Source organism: Schistocerca americana, chromosome X, assembly GCF_021461395.2.
Source record: "Schistocerca americana isolate TAMUIC-IGC-003095 chromosome X, iqSchAmer2.1, whole genome shotgun sequence".
NCBI lineage: Eukaryota > Metazoa > Arthropoda > Insecta > Orthoptera > Acrididae > Schistocerca > Schistocerca americana.
In genome coordinates this window covers 577,228,944-577,254,175 of record NC_060130.1, presented here as the reverse complement: position 1 = coordinate 577,254,175, position 25,232 = coordinate 577,228,944, and the positions used below count along the sequence as shown (strand labels likewise).

Here is a 25,232-nt window from a genome sequence, read left to right as displayed (position 1 = left end):
TGAGGCTCGGGCTCCGTTTCGAAAGTGTTAACTTTTAACAACATTATTATTATTACTGTAGCTTTACGCACAGGGCGTGGCTGTAATCCAGAGAGTAAATATTATTGTTGGTAACCGCGATATAATAAATATACTTTCAGTGACTCATTAGTCGATGACAACCCACTCAGTTTAGTGCCATTGTCATTCTGCGAATCTACTCTGGCCTTGGGTGACAGTATCGTCTCACACAAAGTTCAAGTGCGACACAACTTTCAGACGATGGAAAACGGATTTCGGGAACCGATTTCCGCTGTCGTGTTTACATGTTAGTCCTGAATCGACTTTGCTGAAACATCGGTTTTCCGCGCGTCATTTGTTTTACGCGATTGGTGTCAACTGGCAGCAACTTCGTGATTCATATCCACACAAATGATAAAAATTGATGTACATACGTACGTATATATGCACGCATGTATGTTCCACATCTCCTCCTAAACCACTGGACAAAATACAACCAAATTTGGTAAACGTCTCTCTTACTATCGAAAGTATCGCTGTGGGGGTAAGGACTGCTTACCTAACAAACTGGTAGGGGTAGGGAAGAAAAAGAAAATGATGAAAGGAGAAAAGTTTGTCACTTAACATATTTTCGTTGTTCATGCAGTAAAACTGCCACATGAAGTATGACATTTTAATTTATTACTTCTTTACTACTGAATGTATTTGTAAAATGTTTTGGCAGACAGTATTCACGTATACCACTGAATATACCCGAAAAATTAAATCATTGTACGACACTTAATTCAGGAGACACGACATAAACGCTGAATGCGAAAACAGAAAAATATATATTGTACGACACATAGATCAGTAGATGCGGCGTCATATACACTGTGATGCGTGAGAAACTGCCTCACCATGCATGACGTTTTAATTTATTACTTCTTCACTACGTTTTAATTTATTACTTCTTTACTGCGTTTTAATTTATTACTACTTTACTACTAACATTTCCGAGACTGTAGCTACATATACCACCGGACGTACTTGCAAAATTATATCGCTCTACAGCACATAGTTCAGGAGATACGATGTTATAAACACTCAGCTGCGTGAAAACGAAACTGTAGGGCGATATTCGCTAGACATGCAGGAGAAATATGTGTACAAATACGAGTGAAATTTGTTAAATATTTGTCAAATTTACTCGATGTCGTGTACGAGCAAAGCCACAGGCAAAAAGCTCATTCTAAAGCCATGAAACGATTTCAATCAATTTGGTACATATGTTAGTTACAATCTGGAAAGTATTAGTTAGAGTCTGGAAAGAAGTACTGTAGGTGTAAGAACCACCAGCCTCGTATTGGGATGTGATAATGCAGAGAGAGAAGGCAAGACGAGGAGACTGGCAGGCAGCGAGACGGGAGAAGGAGATCGGCCCAGATAGAGGAGGGGAAGACGGAGAGAGATGGGTGAAGGGGAAATGGACAGAGAGACAGGAGAGGAAGAGTCGGAGAGAGAAAGGAAATGGGAGGAGATTAACAAAGAGAGAGGACAATAGGAGATGGATAGAGAGAGGGAGAAGGAGGAGATGGACAGAGAGAGGGAGGCGAAGGAGATGGACAGAGAGGGAAGTAGCTGATGGATGGAGGAGGAGGAATGGGATCACAGAGAGAGGGGCAGGGGGAGATGGACAGAGAGAGGGAAGTATAGGAGATGTACAGAGAGAGGGAAGTATAGGAGATGTACAGAGAGAGGGGAAAGGAGGAGATGGACTGAGGGAAGAGGGAGGAAGAGGTGGACTAATAGAAGATTGGAATAAATAAATGCCCGGGCAATGCTGGGTTTCTCAGCTAGTATTTCTAATAAGCAAAGAATATGGTTTTAGTACGAATGTAAGTGAACTCGTAAGGAGGAGGAGGAGGAGGAGGAGGAGGAGAAGGAGAAGAAGAAGAAGAAAGAGGAGGAAGAGGAGAAGAGTGAGATTGTTGAAGAAAACATTTTGAAAAATTGTATCAACTGCAATTAATGAGCGCGAAACTATTTTACCACAAACAAATCGATTATGCGCGTCGCGGAAAATGTGCGAAACGTGTTGAGACCTAGAACGGTTACAAAACTCCCTAATGAGTAAAGAAACCTTCTTAATCCTGGGGTAGAACTTGCGAATACTTTATGGCCTGCCAACAATAGGTTGTTTTCCTATGTCAAAAATATGGTTCGTATTGTTGTTATTCGGATTGATTACAACACTCAGATCAAATTTATGGTCAGTATTCTCACAAAATATCTGTTATTTTCATGTAATTAAAGCTTAAAAATCATTAAACATCAGGATTTGGTCACGCGATCGAAAACGCACTGTTATTGGCTGAAGCGCTGGTGTCGTCACAGACTGGGAGTAGAAGCTATACGTGTGTTACAGGAGTGTTAGCCAAAGTTACTATGTTTTTATGTACTTTTCCAGCAAATAGTTTAGCTATTTAGTGATGGAAAACGCATTTACAACTTTTAAGTGATAATAGAGAGGAATTTTGTTAACACTAATAGTGGATACCTTGCGAAAATTGATGTGTTTATGCTTCACTTATTTACAGCGGCGATATGTTGTGCAAGGACGGACATTATTTTTCTTGCTGCCTGCAACATCATTAAACCCGCTCAAAACTAAGGAACTGGGGAACTTTTGCTAATGGGTCCATAACGTATATCTAGATTGTCGACTATCAGTCATGAAAGACGACCCAAAGCACAATAAAATTGTTCTTGGCAAGTTGTAGTGCTGATTTCCGGCGTACAATAAACTCAGCTGAAAAATCTGCAGCAGCACGCTGTCTGTGGCACATCGGATAGCGTATGTAGCTGTGGATAAAGAGCGCAGGCTCGATCGTGCTAAGGTCATACATTTTAAAATTTTCACACGAAATATGAAAATAGCGTTAGCAAGAACTAATTGTAGCAATTGTTTCGATGGTGGGATGTATTGTATACAGCTTCACATTAATCTTAGTCTGAAAAATGGACAACAGGGGATAAACGCATTTACTTTGCTTACAAGCAGTTACTATTTTTGGAAAGCACTACTAGTAGTAAAGATATCACCATAGTCCTGCAGTACAAATAGGTGTAGGACTATGAGGTTTTGTATGCGGAGAGATACAATGGATGTACATCATGCAGGTAACACAAACGTAAGGGCTGTGCTGATTCTGTGTGTAAAGTAGCGTCAGTGTGCGAAACAAAATTAAAACAATAGGGATCCTAGGTTGAGAGTACGGTGATTTGAAAAAAAAGCACTGTTTCTAATAAAGTAAAAAGTGTGTGCTCACATTAATTAGAAAATATGTTTTTGAACGTCACATGTGAGAACAGCTATTGCAAATGTAAGCGGATGTAAATGCCATGGAAGATACGGTAGTACTCTATTTCTAATCGGTGAGGTGAAGTTTTGTGATGGTGATTTGGTTTTCATATGAAAGGACTGTCGATTTGTTTCATAAATAAGTTAAAATATTATTACACGCAACATTCGAACCAGCGCCTTGCGGATATCATCTTTCAATATTCAACGTTCCACCGCCCTATCAACCGAGCTACCAGCGGTGCACACGTAAGCGGAATAACGATAATTCTTACTATAAGTTTAATTTCGACGACTGCGCTATCTTTTGTAACAGTGGGATAGCGTATCTCTCGTGTACATGAATGTTAACTTCAGAGTGCAAGGCAGTTTTAACTAAGTGAGAGAAATTGGGCATCGATGTGGCAGCGTTTTGCCGGTACGGAGCAATCAACTTTTACAGACCTTCTCACTCTCTGAAACACTCACAACCAATTTTTCAAGAGTTTTTATGGATGTATTTGTACAGTGTGGTACCACACACCGTTTGTAAACCATTTTCCGAAACGTGCATTCCAAATCGACATATCACTGTGAGTTAGCTTTTGACAGTAGGGGCAGTGAGCCAGCCAATGATGTCACAGGCATCACATGATTAGAATGGAGAGTTTTAGCGGGCTTTAAAATTATTTGAATTTAATTTCCGTTTTTATAAAAGAACACTGAAATACAAGAAGGAAACAAGCATGCTAGGAGCATAAAACGACATAATTAACTATTTAAGACGATTTCCAGGAAACAGTCAAATACTCTATTGCGTATGAGAGTCTTTACCACTAAAAGCGAGCGTGGTTGTAGCAATTCCCCCTCCCCTCCCCCTCTTGATGGTCCACTGAAGACTTTCCTTCACTTCACATACAATTATTTCGTTCACAGTATCCATCATTTAACACTGAAACGCCAAAGAAACTGGTATAGGAACGCGTTTTCAAATACAGTGATATACAGTTAGAATACACCTATATAAGACAAAAAGTGTCTGGCGCAGTTGTTAGATCGGTTACTGCCGCTACAATGGCAGGTTATCAAGATTTAAGTGAGTTTGAAGTGGTGTTTTAGTGGGCGATGGAACACAGCGTCTCCGAGGTAGCGATGAAGTGGAGGATTTCCTGTACGATCGTTTCACGAGTGTACCGGTAAAACATCAAACCTCCGACATCGATGAGGCCGGAAAGAGATACTGCAAGAGCAGGACCAACGACGACTTAAGAGAATCGATCAACGTGACAGAAGTGCAACCCTTCCGCAAATTGCTGCACATTTCAATGCTGGGCCATCAACAAGTGTCAGCGTGCGAACCATTCAACGAAACATCGTCGATATGGGTTTTCGGAGCCGAAGGTCCACTCGTGTACCCTTGATGACTGCACGACACAAAGCTTTACGCCTCGCCTGGACCTGTCAACACCGAAATTGGACTGTTGAAGACTGGAAACATGTTGCCTGGTCGGACGAGTATCGTTTCAAATTGTATCCAGCGGATGGACGTGTTCGGATATGGAGACAACCTCATGAATCCATGGACCGTGCATGTCAGGAGGGGACTGTTCAAGCTGGTGGAGGCTCTGTAATGGTGTGGGACGTAAGCAGTTGGAGTGATATGGGACCCCTGATAAGTCTAGATACGATTCTGACAAGTGACACGTACGTAAGCATCCTGTCTGATCACCTTCATCCATTCATGTCCATTGTGCATTCCGATGGACTTGGGCAGTTCCAGCAGGACAATGCGACATCCCAGATGTCCAGAATTGCTACAGAGTGGCTCCAGGAACACTCTTCTGAGTTTAACACTTCCGCTGGCCACCAAATTCCCCAGACATGAATACTATTGAGCATATCTGGGGTGCCAGAATGAAATTTTCGCTCTGTAGCAGAGTGTGCGCTGATATGAAACTTCCTGGCAGATTAAAACTGTGTGCCGGACCGAGACCCAAACTCGGGACCTTTACCTTTCGCGTCAAATTCTCTACCGACTGAGCCAGCCAAGCATGACTCAAGACACCCCTTCATTAGGGGGCGAAAAAGAGTCACATTATGAACGTTAGTGCGAAACTAGTTGCAGAATAATAAAACAAAAGGTTTTATCAGTTTTCTGTGGTTATTTTACAGCAAAATGTGTTTTATGCAAACTGTGGCGCATTTTTTAAAATGCTTCCATCAAAGTTCTGATATACACTACCGATCGAGACGTCACAGTACACGTGTCCCGTACTACAGTGTAGCTCGAGATAAAGAACGCCTGCTGGGCAGCCATGGAAGCTATCCTATACATTTCAGTTACATATCTAGTGTTATATCAATCCCAGGAAACTTACAAGAGTGTCTCTAGATTTTTAATGACATTTCTTTTTTTTTTTTTTTTTTTTTTTGCTTACAAAGACATACTATACTGTTGTTTCAAACAGAAATCCAAGAAAGTCATGATGGTTGTTACAGTAAATATTACGGTTCTCTGTCAACAATTAAAATATGTACAGGTAAATTTTCTGTAATTGAAATGCTGTTTTTACTGGATGTTTTAAATAAACAAAATTATCTCTCAATTCTTTCAAAGGGTCTGCTGTTAGCTTACATGCGACATTCCGTTAACGAAAACCTAGAAAGCCGCTTCCTAACACGCCAAGGACGCCTATTTTCTGGTTATTGCAAGAATGTTTGTCCGTTTGCGTTACAGTAAACGCTTTGTGACATGTGGAAGGACTCCTCATCATGCAGGTGAGGATTACTCTGATTTAGGGTCTTACTGAACTCTCCAAACGATAAAATTTCTGCAAAAATGCCTAATTCCCAAATTCTGTTATTAAGTCGCGGAAAATTCTGGCTATGATTTAGTGTACTTTTCATAAAGCTAGTTTTAAGGATAGCAACGGTAGGAAGAAAATTTTTTTCTTTCGATTTCCGTAGCTCACAAATGGTTCCGGTAAAGATGTTTTCTAACTAATAGACGTTCTCCATTTAGAGCATGTCCCGCAAATTCTTGTCATAAATTCCATTGTGACAGGTATATTACATATTTAATCCAGAATGATAATTCAAATAGTTTCAGAAGGAAAAGGTGCTGACGAAACGAAATTCAGCACCGTATCATTAAGTACACTATACATACACGAAATTGACTTACAGTGCCAACCATATCATGGCACATGTGTTTTCCGTTTATTCATGTAAGAAGCTGAATGGCGGCAGGGAAAGGAGAGAAACTTTATTAAGACCAATGCATCAGGCCTGGTGTCGAGTGGACATCAGAAAGCGGGTCAGCAGTCTGTATGAAGTGAGATTTTTTGTCAGCATGCAGAGGAAACGGTGTGACGTAATGGCTAGGCGAGCGACCAAGCTGACTAGCAGACGATGGAATACTGCCAGAATGTTCGAGAACGTTCCGGTAGGTTCTGGAAGAATCGTTAGTAAGATCTTCGGAAGAGTCAGGGAAAACGTCTCTAGAGGAGAAACTCGCATGTAAGTCCCTTTTTTAAAAAAAAAAAAAAAAAATAGAAACCGCCAGTACAGGGGACCAATCCATTCATTACTATGGATTAGGAGAAGTGATTACCAGGAAGCAGCTAGTGGCAGTATAACAGCTGAGTCATCGGGAGCAGTTAATACAGAGTGCCGGCCGCTGTGACCTAGCGGTTCTAGGCGCTTCAGTTCGGAACCGCGCTGCTGCTACGGTCGCAGGTTCGAATCCTGCCTCGAGCATGGATGAGTGCGATGTCCTGAGGTTAGGTAGGTTTAAGTCTAGGGGACTGATGACCTCATATGTTAAGTACGATAGTGCTTAGAGCCATTTGAACCAACCATTTAGTACAGAGTGACACTTCGATGCAGATCCACTAAAAAAAATCAGGTAGGGAAGACATGTGTGCCACCTGTTAGTGACTCGTTTTTCTGTGTGTTATCATATTTTAACTGTTTGTGAATGGTATTTTCTGAGCTGAAAGGTCAAAAACCTCCTAAAAGATACATTTAGCTACGTCGGCGTACTGGACCAAGTGTCGTTAATTCACAGCGCGGATTTGAGATAGATCTGGCTCATTTCCTCATACTGGAAGCTAGCGCGACACGTGTTGAATTATCGGAACAAAGTGTAACAGTATAAGCAGGTAACACACCTGTGAGGAAGTGTATAGATCTGACTCGCTTAGCGCCCGTATAGCTTCTTTCCTAAAGGAGTAAGCTCTTGTTACAACGCAGTTAACACTGATGAGGACTTTCATGAAAGGCCAAAACTTCCTTCAGGAGGAGTATCCCAGTTTAGTTGTTTGCTTTATGATGATGTATCTTATCCATCAGGGATATGTAAACATGCTTGAGGGACCGGAGCTCAAACTTCGATCCATTAGCAATTCCCAACTTTTTCGTAACCTCCGTAGAGCCATTCTCACTGATCAGCTTGTTCTGCCGCCTCCGCAGTAAAGATGTGATAAAGTTCAGTGGAGGAGAACAGCTTGGGGCGAGTCATAGAAGGCAGAAAGAAGGAAACAGAAATTCAGTAACTGTATGAGGTGGTTTAAATGATGGAATGCTGCACACAAAAAGCAAACATATGAAACTTCCTGGAGGATTGAAACTGTGAGCCGTACCGGCACTCGAGATTGGGACCTTTCCTCCGGAAGTTTTACTCCCGCAAGGTATTACGAGAACTTCAGTGAAATTTGGCAAGTAGGAGAGAGGCTGGTCGTAGTAAAGCTGTGAGTGCTTGTTGTGAGTTGTGCTTCGAAAACTCGGTCGGCAGAGCACTTGCCTGCGAAGACAAAGGTCCCAGTCTCGAGTCTCGGTCGGGTACACCCTTGTAATCTGCCAGGAAGTTTCAAATAAGCGCACATTTCCCTGAAAAGTGACAACTCACTCTGGGAGCCCTAAGTGGATTTATTCCACTCAGGAAAATAGTTCTGACCTCTCATAAATGTCCAATTTTTGTCCTGTTCGGATAATTGCTTTGTGGCGTGTCTTTCTTTTTGCCTTAGAGTGTGCATTATAGCATTACTGTTTCGGTTTAGGTTCGAGGTAGCCGATGTGAGATTATCGGTGTCATATACAATATGCTGCACTGACATTTACACAGAGAGTCGGTGACTTGTCGCGTTTTACCCTATGTGATTAAAAATATCCAGACCCCCCCCCCCCCCCCCCCCCAAAATACGTTTTTCGTATCAGGTGCATTGTGGTGCCACCAAATACCAGGAACTCCATATCAGCGACGTCAGTAGTCGTTAGACATCGGGAGAGAGCAGGATGAGGCGCTCCGTGGAACTCACGGACTTCGACGTGGTTAAGTGATAGGGTGCCACTTGTGTCATACATCTGTACGCGAAATTTCCACATTCCGAAACATCCCTAGGACCACTGTTTCCGATGTGGCAGTGAAGTGGAAACGTGAAGGGACACGTACAGCACAAAAGCGTACAGGCCGCCCTCGTCTGTTGACTGACAGAGACCGCAGACAGTTGAAGAGGGACGTAATGTGTGATAGGCAGACATCTATCCAGAAAATCACACAGGAATTCCAAACTGCATCATGATCCGCTGCAAGTACTATAACAGTTAGGCGGGAGGTTAGAAAACTTTGATTTCATGGTCGAGCGGCTGCTCATAAGCCACACATCACATAGGTAAATGCTTGGTGTAAGGAGCGTAACCATTGGACGATTGAACAGTGGAAAAACGTTGTGTGGAGGGACGAATCACGGTAGACAATGTGGCGATCCGATGGCGGAGAGTGGGTATGGCGAATGCCCGGTGAACGTCATCTGCCAGCGTGTGTAGTGCCAACAATAAAATTCGGAGGCGGTAGTGTTATGGTGTGGTCGTGTTTTTTATGGTCGGGGCTTGGACCCCTTGTTGTTTTGAGTGGCAGTATCACAGCACAGGCCTACAATGATGTTTTAAGCACCTTCCTGCTTCCAACAGTTAAAGAGCAATTCGGGGGTGGCTATTGCAGCTTTCAACACGATCGAGCACCTGTTCATAATGCACGGCCTGTGGCGGAGTGGTTACACTACAATAACATCCCTGTAACGGACTGGCCTGTACAGAGTCCTGACCTGAATCCTATAGCACACCTTATGGATGTTTTAGCCGACTTCGTGCCAGGACTCACCGACCGACATCGATACCTCTCGTCAGAGCAGCACTCATAGAAGAATGGGATACTATTCCCCAAGAAACCTTCCAGCACGTTTCCCTGTGAGAGTGGAAGCTGTCATCAAGGTTAAAGGTGGTCCGATACCACACTGAGTCCCAGCTTTACCGATGGAGGGCGCCACGAACTTGGAAGACATTTTCAGCCAGGTGTTCGTATACTTTTGATCACATAGTGTATTTCTCGTCTGTTCACTTCAAATTTGTCTAGGGTTCTCTCATGTAGAGTACTTGAACGTTATTATTGTCCACTTTTCCAGCTTGTGCAAAAGAACTGAGAGACAACAAAAAATGATTCAAATGTTTCTGAGCACTGTGGGAATTAACATCTGAGGTCATCAGTCCCCTAGAACTTAGAACTACTTAAACCTAACTAACCTAAGGACATCACACACATCCATGCCCGAGGCAGGATTTGAACCTGCGACCGTAGTGGTCGCGCGGTTCCAGACTGAAGCGCCTAGAACCGTTCGATCACAACGACCGGCAAGAGATAGCATCTGCATCGTAAAATCACCTTACAATAAGCGCATTACTTACATACGTAGTTCAGACATAAACCTAATGTAATCAGGTAGCGACCATAATGCCAATATAAAGAGTATTCCAAAATGATACCGAAAAACTTGGACGTACTGTGGAAGGTACTTGAAGGAAAAAGTTGTTGTTGTTGTTGTGGTCTTCAATCCTGATGCAGCTCTCCATGCTACTCTATCCTGTGCAAGCCTCTTCATCTCCCAGTACCTACTGCAGCCTACATCCTTGTGAATCTGCGTAGTGTATTCATCTCTTGGTCTCCCTCTAAGATTTTTACCCTCCACGCTGCCCTCCAGTACTCAGTTGGTGATCCCTTGATACCTCAGAACATGTCCTACCAACCGATCCCTTCTTCTAGTCAAGTTGTACCACAAACTCCTCTTCTCCTCAGTTGTATTCAATACCTCCTCATTAGTTATGTGATCTACCTATCTAATCTTCAGCATTCTTCTGTAGCACCACATTTCGAAAGCTTCTATTCTCTTCTTGTCTAAACTATTTATCGTCCATGTTTCACTTCCATACATGACTACGCTCCATACAAATACTTTCAGAAACGACTTCCTGACACTTAAATCAATACTCGATGTTAACAAATTTCTCTTCTTCAGAAAAGCTTTCCTTGTCATTGCCAGTCTACATTTTATATCCTCTCTACTTCGACCATCATCAGTTATTTTGCTCCACAAATAGCAAAACTCCTTTACCACTTTAAGTGTCTCATTTCCTAATCAAATTCCCTAGGCATCACCCGTCTTAATTCGACTACATTCCATTATCCTCGTTTTGCTCTTGTTGGTGTTCATCTTATACCCTCCTTTCAAGACACTGTCCATTCCGTTCAGCTGCTCTTCCAAGTCCTTTGCTGTCTCTGACAGAATTACAATGTCATCGGCGAATCTCAAAGTTTTTATTTCTTCTCCGTGGATTTTAGTACCTACTCCGAACTTTTCTTTTGTTTCCTTTACTGCTTGCTCAATATACAGATTGAATAGCATCGGGGAGAGGCTACAACCCTGTCTCACTCCCTTCCCTTTCATGTCCCTCGACTCTTATAACTGCCATCTGGTTTCTGTACAAATTGTAAATAGGCTTTCGCTCCCTGTATTTTACCCCTGCCACCTTTAGAATTTGAAAGAGAGTATTCCAGTCAACATTGTCAAAACCTTTCTCTAAGTCTACAAATGCTAGAATCGTAGGTTTGCCTTTCCTTAATATTTTTTCTAAGATAAGTCGTAGGGTCAGTATTGCCTCACGTGTTCCAACATTTCTACGGAATCCAACTGATCTTCCCCGAGGTCGGCTTCTACCAGTTTTTCCATTCGTCTGTAAAGAATTCGTGTTAGTATTTTGCAGCTGTGAACCGGCCGCGGTGGTCTCGCGGTTCTAGGGGCGCAGTCCGGAACCGCGCGACTGCTACGGTCGCAGGTTCGAATCCTGCCTCGGGCGTGGAGGTGTGTGATGTCCTTAGGTTAGTTAGGTTTAAGTAGATCTAAGTTCTAGGGGACTGATGACCACAGCTGTTAAGTCCCATAGTGCTCAGAGCCATTTGAACCATTTTGCAGCTGTGACTTATTAAACTGATCTGTCAACACCTGCTTTCTTTGGGATTGGAATTATTATATTCTTCTTGAAGTCTGAGGGAATTTCGCCTGTCTCATACATTTTGCTCAGCAGATGGTAGAGTTTTGTCAGGACTGGCTCTCCCAAGGCTGTCAGTAGCTATAATGGAATGTTGTCAACAAGGAATAAGTAGAGTATATGAATTTATGTCCCTACACCCCATCCAACAAAGTTGCGAAGCATCGAAAACTTAGGGACAGTGGCAACCTATAGGCCAATCGATCAACACTTCTTGTCGTGTTCTCCACCTGATATTGCAACATTGTCAAGATCCATACTAAAAATGTAGGCATTAAGAACTCGTCAGTTTTCTTTAACGCTTAGGAAAGGAAACATAAACACGAACATAAAATATAATTAGTGACCGAGAAGTTTCCGTCTTAGGGCGTTGCTGCAACGTATATGCAACGTGCTGTGACTCCGATGCGGGTATATAAGCACCGACATATATGCAAGGGATCAGAGCGACATTCGTGCCTTACCAACGTGCTCGCAGTAAATGAGAAAACGTAAACTATGGTGACGTTATTACCAAATGAGTAAAACAGGAACAACAAACAAAACCAGGTTAGGACTACGCTGCGCCGTTAAACAGAGTTCAAGGCTCTTGTTGCACACGTTCGTGTTCCATTAGAACGCTCGAGTGCTGTTCACAGGTTTTCAGGATCAACGTCAGCAAATTTTGCTCCACCACACGCGCACTGATCATAAATTTATGTGCAATGGAAACATTTCTTCTTTCACAAGCATTGATTAATTTTTCTTAAGTTTTAAAGCAGGCAAAGATTAAAAGTATTAACAGTAAGACTTCACACTTGTCTTGGACAGCAGCGAGTTGACATGGACACTGGAGGAGAACGGCAGAATCTTGCTACTCGACATTACCTATCACCAGCTACCCCCCCCCCCCCCCCCCCCCCCCCCAGGGAAAAAAAAGATCTTCAGAACGCGCACTTTTATCCTGCCCTGTCACAGGACAGACGTATCAGTTTTAAGAAAAACGGTAATATTTAATGGATACTGAGTAGTAAGTTGACCCAGAAACATTTGCTGTGAAAAGCCAAAATTATCACACCGTGAAACTAATACATAATATGAATTTCCGCCTACCTCCTTCCCCACCTAGGTTAGATCCTGGATATACTCTTAGCAAACAACAGAGTTTGGAAGCTATGGCATCTTGCGTGATAATAACCGTCTCCACGGGCTCCAGACAATGAGTACGAGGCATCGATCAGAGCACTCCTCTCTGCATAACTATTGGGACTACTAAGTACGATATCAGATGTTTCGTTTGAGATAAACACAAATGAGCCAAAACATTATGGCACTACCTACCGCGTGACTGAATGCCGCCTGGTGGCGTGGCTGTCACGTGACACGGTAAGGAACGTATAGAGGATATCCTGGCAACCAGCCCTCTGACCGAACACGCTGAGCTACCAGGACTTGAATCCAGGTCTTCTGCTTACTAGACAGATATGCTAATCACTACACCACCGTAGCACTGTGCCCACTACAGCTGCACATACTACCGTACTCCAATGCACTGCCTAAAACACACTGCAATTCACACCTTCAGGCCATTTTCCCTTTCTCAAACCGTCGCTATTGCGGAGCTATGCGATATTGGAATAGCATCTCATCTTTGTATGTAATGGGGAGATTCTGCCGGTACTTCAGGCGTAGGAGACCTGGGTTCAAGTCTGGGCTGTGGCACAAATTTTAATTTATTGCTTCAGATTCAATCCTTAGCGACGGTAGTGTTGAGACTGATATGTCTTCAGGAAAAATCCCAGCAAATTAATAGCATGTTATAATATTTTTAACTGTTGTACACATATACGTATGTAAACACGACAAGTTAATGAATAATACAGAGCATAAGAAACAACATACATTGAATGTTTTCTATCTCGGAAACCATTCGGGATAGGGCATAAATCCATATGGAGGGTTTTTTTTTTTTTTTTTTTTTTTTTTTTTTTTTTTTTTAACTGATCGTTCCTGTCATATCCATGAATACTGATCATTCCTCCTCGGACACCCTGTACAACCGGAGCAGAGACGGATGGGGAATCATTCTTGCGACGATACAGGCTGCAAGTGGGGAAATGTACAGACATATGCAATTTTGACAAAGGGCAGATTGTAATAGTCGAGAGTCTGGGAACAAGTATCTCAAAATCGGCGAAGCTGTCAATAGAAAGTGGTTGAAGGACAGTGAAACCACGAGTTGGCGACCAGGTGCTGGACATCCACACCTCATCACAGAACGTAGAATAGGAACCTTGTCCCTCTGTAAAGCAGAATAGGCAGCGGTCTGTGGCAGACCTGACGACAGACAATGCTGTTGCTCGCACAGCTGTTTCAGAGCATACCGTTCATCACCCGTTGAAAACGGGGCTCCGCAGCAGACGACCCATGTCGACCTGACGACATCGTTGATTACGATGAAGTGGACACAGGGTCATAGAGATTGGACCGTAGACCGATGGCACGTGTTACCTCGTCGCATGAATCACGTTTCTTGTTGCACAAGGTCGATTGTCGTATCCGTCGTACAGGCGCATGGCTGCTCGAAACGGGCATCGCGCCACGTACGCTGGCCGATGGGGACAGTATTGTGCTATGTGGGACATTCACAGGGGCTTCCATGGGATCTGCGGTAGTAATCGAAAGGCACCATGCCTGCTGTTGACTACATGAGCATATTTCGGACCACCTTCATTCCTTCATGCTTGATGTCTCCTCCGAAGTTGATGCTATCTCCCAGTGGGATTGCAGTCCTTGTCGCAAGATCAGGATCGTGTTAACATGGATTGAGAAGCATGATAATGAACTCAAGTTTGCTATCTGGGCCGCTAGATTTGCCGATATGAACCCGATGGAGCTTATCTGGGGTGCTATAGGGCACCTGCTCCGCGCCCACAAACGATCGGCCCGTAAGTTTCGTAGTAGATATCTGGTGCCACATACCTCCGAAAAGCAACCAAGAACTTTTCGAATCCAGGTCACACAGAATAGCTGTAGTGGCACATTCCAAATGTGAAGCAACATGCTATTAAGTAACTGGTAGTAATGTTTTGGCTCATCGGTGTATATCGTCTTCTTTGCTTAACATAGATAAGTAATATCAGAGCAGAACTGAAAGCAGCTACAGAGGTGCGTCATTAACATACCTATTCGTGGGAGATAGGTCCAATGTAGCTTTTGAACAACAAAATGAATAGCTGGAGGGTTAAACAACAGTGGGGCGAGCATCTTTACGCGGTGCTCTGCTGGAACTGGCTTCACTGCCACTGGAAGCTTCTCCGATGGTTGCACCGTAGTACCTGCCACATATTTTGCAGAACGTTGGCCTCGAACTCGTCCCAAATTTTTGCCCATACGTCGCCTCTGTTGTTGCATCTTGGGCTCTGGCGGAGCTTGCTGTGGGAATTGTTCCCGGTTTTTTTCCAGAGGCGTCTTTGGCCGCTGCGCTGCATGTCGAATGGATGAAAGACCTGTCACCTGTTCTGAAGACTGAGCAGGAGTTGTAGGTGCAGGCTGAGCACAACACTGAGCTGTAAGCTGTGGAGAACATTGTGCCGTGGACACGACTGAATATTGGGCAGGGTATCTTGCAGACCCTCTCCTGCAAGGTCGACCTCGGGGCCGCCGTGGACGTCGCTCCGACGGCGTTCCCGCAGAGGTTCCCTGCAGTGACGGCTCCGTTTCTGAAGTAAGATTACGTATTTTTTGTCGTCCCCTCTTTGGTACACATGTAGAGACAAGCTGCGGCATCACATCTGCAACGTCTGACTCGTGCCAAAACGGTATCTTGTTCGCCAACGACTTTGGCACGTATGTAGAGTTCGGTGGTGGCATCAGATTCGGCATGTGATCTATGTCCGGGGCTATCATTTGATTCAGTGATGGTTTTGAAATACATGTATGATTATGCATTGCCTTCAGTACTGTCTGTCTCGAAGCCAGGGGTATGAAAGGATTCATCACATCGGTGGATGTAATCTGATGCCCGTTTCTAGAAACTGACGGTGGCACTGTTTTCGGCATTTCAGGCACAACTGAGAATGATGCTTGCCAGGTGTCATGCGTGCCAGCGCGGTCCTCTGCAAAAATACCAAACAGTTCTACGGTCCAGGAGCGAATATTCTGAAGTATAGTGAAAGAAACATAAAGTAGAAGCGTAAATATAATTACTGGTGAAGTAATTATGACAGCAGCAATATAAGATCTTAAAAAAGATTTTCCATTAATTATCACGTTAAATATGAGGTGTCTAAATACAAAACCTGATATTCTTAGTCCTCAATGAAAATAATTTCATATGCCCGCTACGTATACACGCCAGTACTCCGATTAAATTGTTGGTAAACATTGTAAAAAAAGTGTTATAAAATGTGTAAACTGTATGGTAAAGCAAATGTAATGAACATGAACTTATTTTCTACACAAATTAAAAAAAAACAGTCAGTATAACTTTTTTTCTGGTTTGAAAAGACTGGAAAACGTGCTGTAATAAGCGCAAACTCTATAGCATATTTTACCATACAAAGAAGTAATACGTTTCTATAACCAATCAACGTTTTAAAAACATAAACACGTATTTTGAGCAACTGTGCTGTAGTTCTCAACTAGCTGCTTCGAAACTGCATTATGAGTTACCTTTAAAAATACTTGTCGAGAGATGGATCACTTAAAAAAATCATTTTCTTAAGGAACTTCTTTTCTGCCTCCCAAAATTGGAACTGTTAATGTAAGAATTTCAGGATTGCATTTAGACGCCGAAAATTCAGTTTATATGTGATATCTGCACGAGTGATAACGTCGTTTTTGCAACCATAAAGCAAGTGTGACACATACATACAAACTAGCGGAAATTGACACTGAAAATTAGAAAAGCTAATTTACTTTCGTGAAAATGCAGCTGACTTGAGAAATTAGCTGGCAGTATTTAGTTCGTCATCACGGCCGCAAGGGAGATAACGAGTTACGTCCTAATTAAGAGGACTGTGATCGTTGCATCAAAGATTTCTGATACATTGGTGTGGGATACTGCACCACTTGATTCCAAGTGTGGTCATATTCCTGGCAAAAGTATGGCGTGTGTGTAGTGTGTAGAAACGCATTATGTTCGATTTTGTTGTTAGATGGGAACAGTAATGCGTGAATAGAGATTTGTATATAACGTTGGTTTCCGAATTTCCTTGGACACACGCTTGAAGCAAGTAAACATTATTGGAAATCACAAGTAATGGCGTCACGGGACGAAATGATCAAATGTAGAACTGAATTTCACACAGTGGATGTTCCTGTTCAGTATCTGCTTCACTATCCCTGTAATCATTTGTTAACGTCAATCCAGCCCTAAAAATCGTTGCAGTTGTGTTCGGGTGCAGTGGTTCTGACTGCCCTTTATTCTCGACGATACGCTAACCTTCTCATGAAAGTGCAGCACGGTTGGCCGACTATATTGTGTATCTCTCCTTGAGCGGATGCAAGAACTGTGGATATTGTCCTCTTCACTGATGAGTCACTGTTTACTCTTGAGGGTATGTCTCACCTACGTTCATCTGGCGCGTCACTGGGATACGTTAAAACCCCAACATCATTTTGAGAAGGGACTCATATGGCGACGCCATTTTCTTGTGTGAGCCGGTATTCCGTTAGGAGTGTGTACTTATATGAATGTCTTTAGTAGGAGGTTGGCTACGACTGCAGTCTGTAGGAATATCACGCCACAATATGTATTCATGGTGCAGATGTACATGGGATCCACATGATGGATGATAATGTCCTGCCACTCAGGTATCTGGGAAATGAGCACGTCACGCATCTAGAGCTCTAATTTCACGTCAGACCGTTTGTAAGAATACGAGACAAAAATTTAGTCACCCGTAAGAGTCATCAAGCTAAGATTATGTAACACCACCTCTACCCTTGATAATGGCCTCAATTTGGTGAGGCAAAGTGCCTAGAAGTTTCTTCAAGTCTGCCATTTAGAGCTGATGATTAGATGTTGGTTGCTGTGTTTCAATCACAGCTCCAAGTAGTCCATGACACTTCTAGGGGATTATAACGGTTGATACATCGGGCCAGCAGAAATGCGGTAGGATGACTGATTGCTCACCGAACACCTTGTCATCTTGGAAGACGGGACGTTCATAGAATACTCATAAGAGGATGTAAACAAATGGCTACATTTCGTAATCGTGATTGTTGACACAAATAACCTGACACATGTTCATGTTAATATGAATAATTGAGCCCAGGTCATGGTACGAAAATCATCCCCAAAACATCACCGAACGACCTCCGGCCTGATCTATAGCCACCGCACATGGCGGGTTAAACGTCTCATTGGCCGGAAGTGAACTCGGCGCATCGTACATTTGAAAAGAGGGAAAAATCACGACTCGTCGGCCCACACTACACACCTCAAATCAGCTTCTGTCCAGTTTCAGTATTGTTTGCCCCACTGAAGGTGAGCAGCGTTATGTGCTGTTGAGATCAACGGCCTTTTGCGAGGTACCAGAGTCCAAATGTCCAAAGCATGCCGTTCCCTTCCCAACGTTTACTCGGAAACTGGTTGAGATGAACTCGCATTTGCCGACAGCCAGTGGTCTGGAACCGATTTTCATTGACAAGGCTTGACACTCGTGTCCGGTTCCTGACGTTTAGGTTTTCTTTACGAACATTGTTTTTAACGTAATGTGAAATGTTTACTAGTGGAACATCATTCTGCATAGACACGTTGGACAGAATGCGTTGATACAACAACAAATAGAGTACTTCCTTGCTGTCACTCTGTGACGTCTTCATGTCTACACATCTTACTGGACTGATTCCTTTATGGAATCACGGAGTCATGGATTCCTGACTGCATAGGTACATACCTTCAACATCGTGACATTCGCCAGCTGTGGAGGGTCACATGATCGCTTGGTACCAGTGCTACACCAGCTACAGAGTTCCAAATCGACCACTTTACTCTTTTAAGTGGATGACTAATATTTTGTTCTGTGAGATTACACATGTGGGATCCATAGAGCGAAGAATTCCAGCTCTAATAGCGCCGTAGCGAACCATTTTCGATTTCTGAGTGTCTCTTGTTATGCTGTGGTGAAACTACTGCATCCATGATAGAAACCCTGATCCAGTTTGGAAGCGTTCTATATTTTGTATTGCCATGCGAGTACATGGGACTCCATGCTAACATTCTCTATACGATTGGTGGAGCGACACAACACCGAGGAAGAGTCCCCGGGGCCCACTGTTCATTTCCGGTATACCTCGCACACTGATGAGCAGCACGTAAGGACGAAAGTAACTTCCGCATGATGTGTCATCGCTAAGTAACATAGCTCGATTAAACTTGGACCATGCACAGAAATAACTGCTACAGTACAAAGTAACTGAAAGAAATGCGCAATCTGACGGACAGAAATGACGCTGTAATCCAAACACAATAATTACGGTGAAGTCACCACGATCGTTCCCTGGACAGTGTAAAAGGCGGGAGATAGTTCTTAATAGGGTGTATAATCACCACGTACGGGACTGCATGCTCTGCAACGTGCTCCCATGCTGACCACAAAATAAGTAAGAATTCTTGTGGTAGGGCGTTCCATTCCTTCTCTAGCGCGGCTGACAACTACTGGATGGTCGTTGGTACATGTGCAGGTACTGCAATAAGTCTCCCCAACGCATCCCACACGTGTTCCATACGGTTTAAGTCGGGGGAACGGGTAGATCAGTCAATCCGTTGAATATCTTCTCGTTTCAAGAGCTCTTCCACCTGCACTTTTCGATGCAGTCACTCATTGTCATCCACAAAAATGTAGTCAGGGCCAAATGCAAACGTAAAAAAAGGCACACAGTCTCACAATAACGTTGACTGATGAATTTGCCGTATTCAAAGATTTGGAGGTCATTACGCGCATGCAACATTATTATTTGCCACACCTTAAAAACAGGACAACCAAAACGATAATGTTCGACAATGTTACTGGTTGCATTACGTGCTCACACCACTTGCCATATGAGGAACAGTGTCGAACATGATCATTTTGGTGGTTTTGGTGTTATGGTGTGGGCAATTACAATGTTGTTTGGGCATATTTAATCCCGTAGACCACGAGTGGAATGCGCTATGGAGACGCACTGAAGCAGGTCCACACCCACAAATGACCATCCAGAAGTTTCCAACGCGCTGGTGGGGGAATGGAACGCTGTACCAAAATAACTCCTTACCGACCTTGTGGCCAATATGGGAGCGTGGTGACCACACGCCCTATTACGTACCGTGTCCCGCCTTCTGTAATGTCTAGAGGATCATCGCAAATTGCGGTGACCTCAGCGTAATTATTGAATAAAGTCCCCCCCCCCCCCCCCCTCCGTTAGCTGAGTCGTCAGCGCGGCAGAATGTCAATCCTAAGGGCTGGGGTTCGATTCCCGGCTGGGTCAGAGATTTTCTCCGCTCAGGTACTGGGTGTTGTGTTGTCCTAATCATCATCATTTTATCCCCATCGACGCGCAAGTCGCCGAAGTGGCGTTAAATCGAAGACTTGCACCTGGCGAACTGTCTACCCGACGGGAGGCCCTAGTCACACGACATCTACATTTTTTTTTATTGAATAAAAGTGAAAAGTGTAGTTTCTGTTAGTCTCATTGCATATTTTTTCAGTCGCCGTCTGTGCTAGAGTGTTGCAGTTGTTTCTATGTACGGAAAAATTTTAATGTGCTATGTCACATGGCTGTGACACATCATGTGAAAGTTACTTTCGTCCTTAAGTTTTGCACTCACGTGTCACAGTTTTAGCAGGCCACATTTTAGTGTGTACAATTTCATCGTTTCTCATAATGTTTCGTCTGTTTAAAAAATGCCCTCACAAACATGAGTGAACGTATTGGTTCCATAGAACTAATTATTTGAGTGACTGTTAACTGTCATGGGACATCAAATCATAGCCCCAACTGAAGTCTTCCTTGGTTCTTTGTTTCTGTTTTCCGCTAGTATATGTATGAGTTTTTCGTTACAAATGACACATGTCGACATATTTATCACTCAGGCAGAAACACTCATTTAGTTTTGACAAGGGCTGCGAAGAATTTGACCACGCATTGGCTCAAGAAACCATGCTGACTGACTGAAGAGATTTAGGACTCTATAAGTGAATTCCATTAAATTGTCAGGAATGTCATGTTTTATACTTACACAGTTATCCTACCGGAGACATTTGAAGTGCTTACTATCAAAAGTTACTTACAGATGAGGTTCAAAGTGAGTCTCATACACTTTGTTGCACAGAGTGTGCTAACCTATTGGATTTCAGTGCACACAGTCAAAACTGACACGGAATAAATAAATTTCAATTTCTTGAACTGCTACTAGAATCTGAGCAACCAGCGAAAAATTTGGTCAAGCATTAGTCAGGCTTACAAATGGCCAGCTGCTCACTTCTTTGAAACCTATATTATTTGAGTTAGGTATTTGTGTTAAAGAATTTATCATCAATGGGATGTTGATGAGCCACCACTATATTTCACTCACTTACTGCGGGACAATCTAACTAATAGTAATTGACGGGATGGTTTTGTTATGAAGGTACAACTTTATGCTTTCCTTAAGAGCTATACTGAACCCGGCTGGATTAGCTTCCTTAAAAGTACGCCTGGCATGTTTATTATTCAAATGTAAACAGCGACTAAAATTTGGTTGACTAGATTTTGGCACAGCTTAAGAAACCGATTCCGCTGCACATGACTTTCAATGAAGGTCCAAACATACGGAATAGGTTCCTAGATATGTGAGTGGCTCGAAGACATTTTAAGTAGTATAAGGGGCAGCCCAATGAAAACGAAACAGTTGGGAAAAATTAAGCAAACAGTTTATTATTTCGAAAGTAATCGCCGTAACAGTTCATACATTTTCCCACTGTGAGACGAGACAGTTAATGTCTTCATGGTAAAATAGCTGCGATTGTCTACCGAACCGTGATTGTACCCAAGCATGCACTTCTTCATCCGAAGTAAATCGGTGGCCACGAATATCTTTCTTCAGGCTTCCAAAAATATGGAAATCCCATAGGGAGACATCGGGTCCACATGTTGCCATGATTCTTTCGACTAAGCTGCAGAAATTTCACTGGGAAGCCCTTACACATCATCCATACAGTCCCGATCTCTCACCACACGATTTCCATATTTTTGGAGCCCTGAAGGAGGACATTTGTGGCCGTCGATTTGCACTCCTGGGTACAATTATGATTCCGTAGGTAACAGAAAAAAATTTTTTCATGAAGGCAGTGACATTCTTCACTCGCAGTGGGATAATTAAATTAACAGTTATGGTGATTACTTTTGAAATAATGAACAGTTTATTATTTATCTCCACCTGAGTCGTTTTCATTAGACTGTCTCTTATAGAATCCAGTATGTTGTCCTCGACGGTGAGTGTTCATTTTAGGCAAAAGTGTCGTCAGGACTGCCCCAGAAAAGTGTGAGAGGACCGCTCTAGTTCTCAACATACATAAATGATCTGACAGTTATGGCGAGCAGCAATATGAGAATGTTTGCCGATGACGCTGTAGTACGTGGGAAAGTATCGAAGCTGAGTGGTTGTGGAAGGATACAGAATGACTTAGGCGGAATCTCTATTTGGTGTGATGAATGGCTTCTTCCTCTAAATGTAGATAAATGTAAGTTAATGTAGATGAGTAGGAAAAACAATTCTGTAATGTCTGCATACTGTATTAATGGTGTCCTGTTTGACGCAGTCACAACGTTTAATAGTATTGACGCAGTCACATCGATTAAATATCTAGGAGCAACATTGCAAAGCCATGTGAAAAGGAACGAAAATGTAAGGATGGTAGCAGGTAAGGCGAATGGTCGACCTCGGTTTATTGGGTGAATGTTAGGAAAGCGCACCTCATCCGGAAGGATACCGCGAAGAGAACACTAGTGCGACCCAGTCTTGTGTACTGCTCGAGTGTTTGGAATCGTCACTAGGTCAGATTAAAGGAAGCCATAAAAGCAAATCAGAAGCGAGTAGCTAAATTTGTTACCAGGAGGTTCCATCAACTCACAAATATTATAGAGATGCTCTGTGAACTGAAATGGGAATCGCTAGAGGGGAGATGACGCTCTTTTTGCGAAACACTATTGAGAAAGTTTAGAAAACCGACATTTGAAGCAGACTGACTGTATTGCTACCAACACACACTTCGCATAAGGGACGCGAAGGCAAGTTAAGAGAAATTAGGGTTCTTAGTCGTTTCCCCGCACTCTATTTGCGAGCGAAACAGGAAAGGAAATGACAAGTTGTGGTTCAAGGTACTCTCCGACATGCACCAATTTTCAATTGTTACTACCAGATATTCTCATATGGATTATGTTGGGATATCTCAGAAAAATGTTCAGATATGCTGAATTCGTAATATATTGAATAGGTAGAGAAATTTGAAAATTTTTGCCCGGCCACAAGCCGAACTCAGAGACAATGCTTATTGCAACCAGTCAAATTAACCATTAGGGCACATGAAAACGCAATGGCCTAACAGAAAACCACAAGTAGAACTGACGTAAGCAGCCGCCTCAATCGTTAAGCAATAAAGACATGCTACACGGACTACAGAAAACCTAAACTGTCTTGATGATTCCACTAACTATTTGGGAATTAGCACTACTGTGAGTAGTTAGTATGTTGAGGCTGGGGCATACCATGCAACAAAGTAAATACAATGTTGTGCAAAACTTAAGGACGCAACATGGAGCGTGCATAGAAACAACTGCAACAGTAGAGTGTAGAAAGAAACTGAAAGAAATACGCAATGAGACGAACAGAACTGACACCGTTATTCCATCACAATAATTACACCGAAGCCACGGCGATTCATGATGGTCCCCCTGTACGGGAATGACATAATGTATACGAGTGCAGGTTGTGACGCATGAAAGACGACATATTGAAGTTTGGATCTTGCCGCAATCGTGCACAGATAGCCAAAGCAGTTAGGTGACCGCTCTCGTAAAGGGGAAAATCAGCGTTCGAATCCAGGTCCGGCACAAATTTTCACTGTCGCCATTCCAATATACAGCCTATGGTATCCCATATTCGTAACTGCCAATAAATTTCATTTATTGCACGTCGACCGTAGTCGCCGTTGAATCTTACTTCTTAACAACATGGGCATTGAAATATCGCATTTGAACCTGTTTACTGTACTCGTCTCTTGGTCTCCCTCTGCAGTTTTTGTTGCCGACGTTTCCTTCCAATACCAAACTAACGATTCCTTGATGTCTTAGAATGTGCCCTCTAACCCGATCCCATCTTCTGGTCAAGATTCTTTTCATCCCAGTTCTGTTCAGTACCTCATCATTACTTCCATGCTCTACCCATATAATCTTCAGCAATCTGCTGTGGCACAACATTTCAAAAGCTTCTCTTCTCTTCCTGTCTGAACTGCTTATTGTCAATGTTTCACTTCCGTAGAAGGCCACATTCCCGAAAAATGCCTTTAGAAAAAACTTCCTAACACTGAAATTAATATTCTGTGATAACAAAATTCTCTTTTTTCTTGCCATTGCCATTCTGCACTTCATTCTCTACCTCGGCCTTTATAAATTATTCTACTACCAAAATAGCAAAACTCAACTACTACTTTTAGTGTCTCATTTCCTAATTTAATTCCATTCACACTATCGGTGAAAAATTGCTGGAACAGTAACTACCGTAAAATATCTGAATCTGAAAGAATCTTAAGGAAATGAATTAATCCACGGAAGAAGTGGCTTACGAAACACTCGTTCGACGAATTCTTGATTACTGCACATCAGTCTGAGACCCTTACCAAGGTGGATTAATAGACTAGATAGATAAGGTACAATGAACAGCGGCTCGTTTCGTCACGGGGTCGTTCGGAGCGAGAGCTTAGGGACATGCTCAATAAACGCCAGTGGCAGACGCTAAAAGAGAGAAATTGTGCATCACGGAGAAGTTTGCTGTTGAAATTTCGCGGGTGTAAGGTGCAGGAAGAGTCGGACAACGTATTACTTCCTCCCACATACGACGAGAAAATCCGAGAAACTAGAGCTACTACGGAGGTCTACCGAAAAGCAAGGAAGAGGGGATCAGACAGTGGTAATAGGAGTACTCACCGCCATTACGTGGCTTGCGGAGTATAAATTTAGATGAAGATATGAGAAGAGCGTGCATAGTTGCTGCCTAAAATGAAAATTAAAAAAACGGTTCATATAAAGTGACACATATCTACGAGAGCGAAACGGAACTTAGACAAAAATACTGAACGAGACCAGTAACTGCTGTTTCTTAGAAGATTCAGGCAATTGCAAGAATACAGATATACGTTTTTCGTGATTTCCCTAAATAGAACAGGGGAAATGCCAGTGTGGTTCCACTGAAAACATCATGGCCGATTTCGCGTCTTATTATTCCTATTCCGAGCCTGCGCTCCGTTTCTAATGACATCGTTGCTTATGGGAGATTAAGTCACTATGTGAGTGTGTGTTTTTAATGTTC

The 25,232-nt window shown here is 42.9% G+C and overlaps 1 protein-coding gene across 1 annotated transcript in view; it reads right to left on the bottom strand.

The window, feature by feature from the left end:
- LOC124556185 (nascent polypeptide-associated complex subunit alpha, muscle-specific form-like) overlaps positions 1–25,232 on the bottom strand; it is a 93,807-nt gene that overhangs the window by 4,868 nt on the left and 63,707 nt on the right. The window contains exon 8 of the mRNA XM_047130180.1: positions 14,866–15,841. Within this exon, the coding sequence (XP_046986136.1) occupies positions 14,866–15,841 (976 nt within the window). The remainder of the gene's footprint in view (positions 1–14,865; positions 15,842–25,232) is intronic.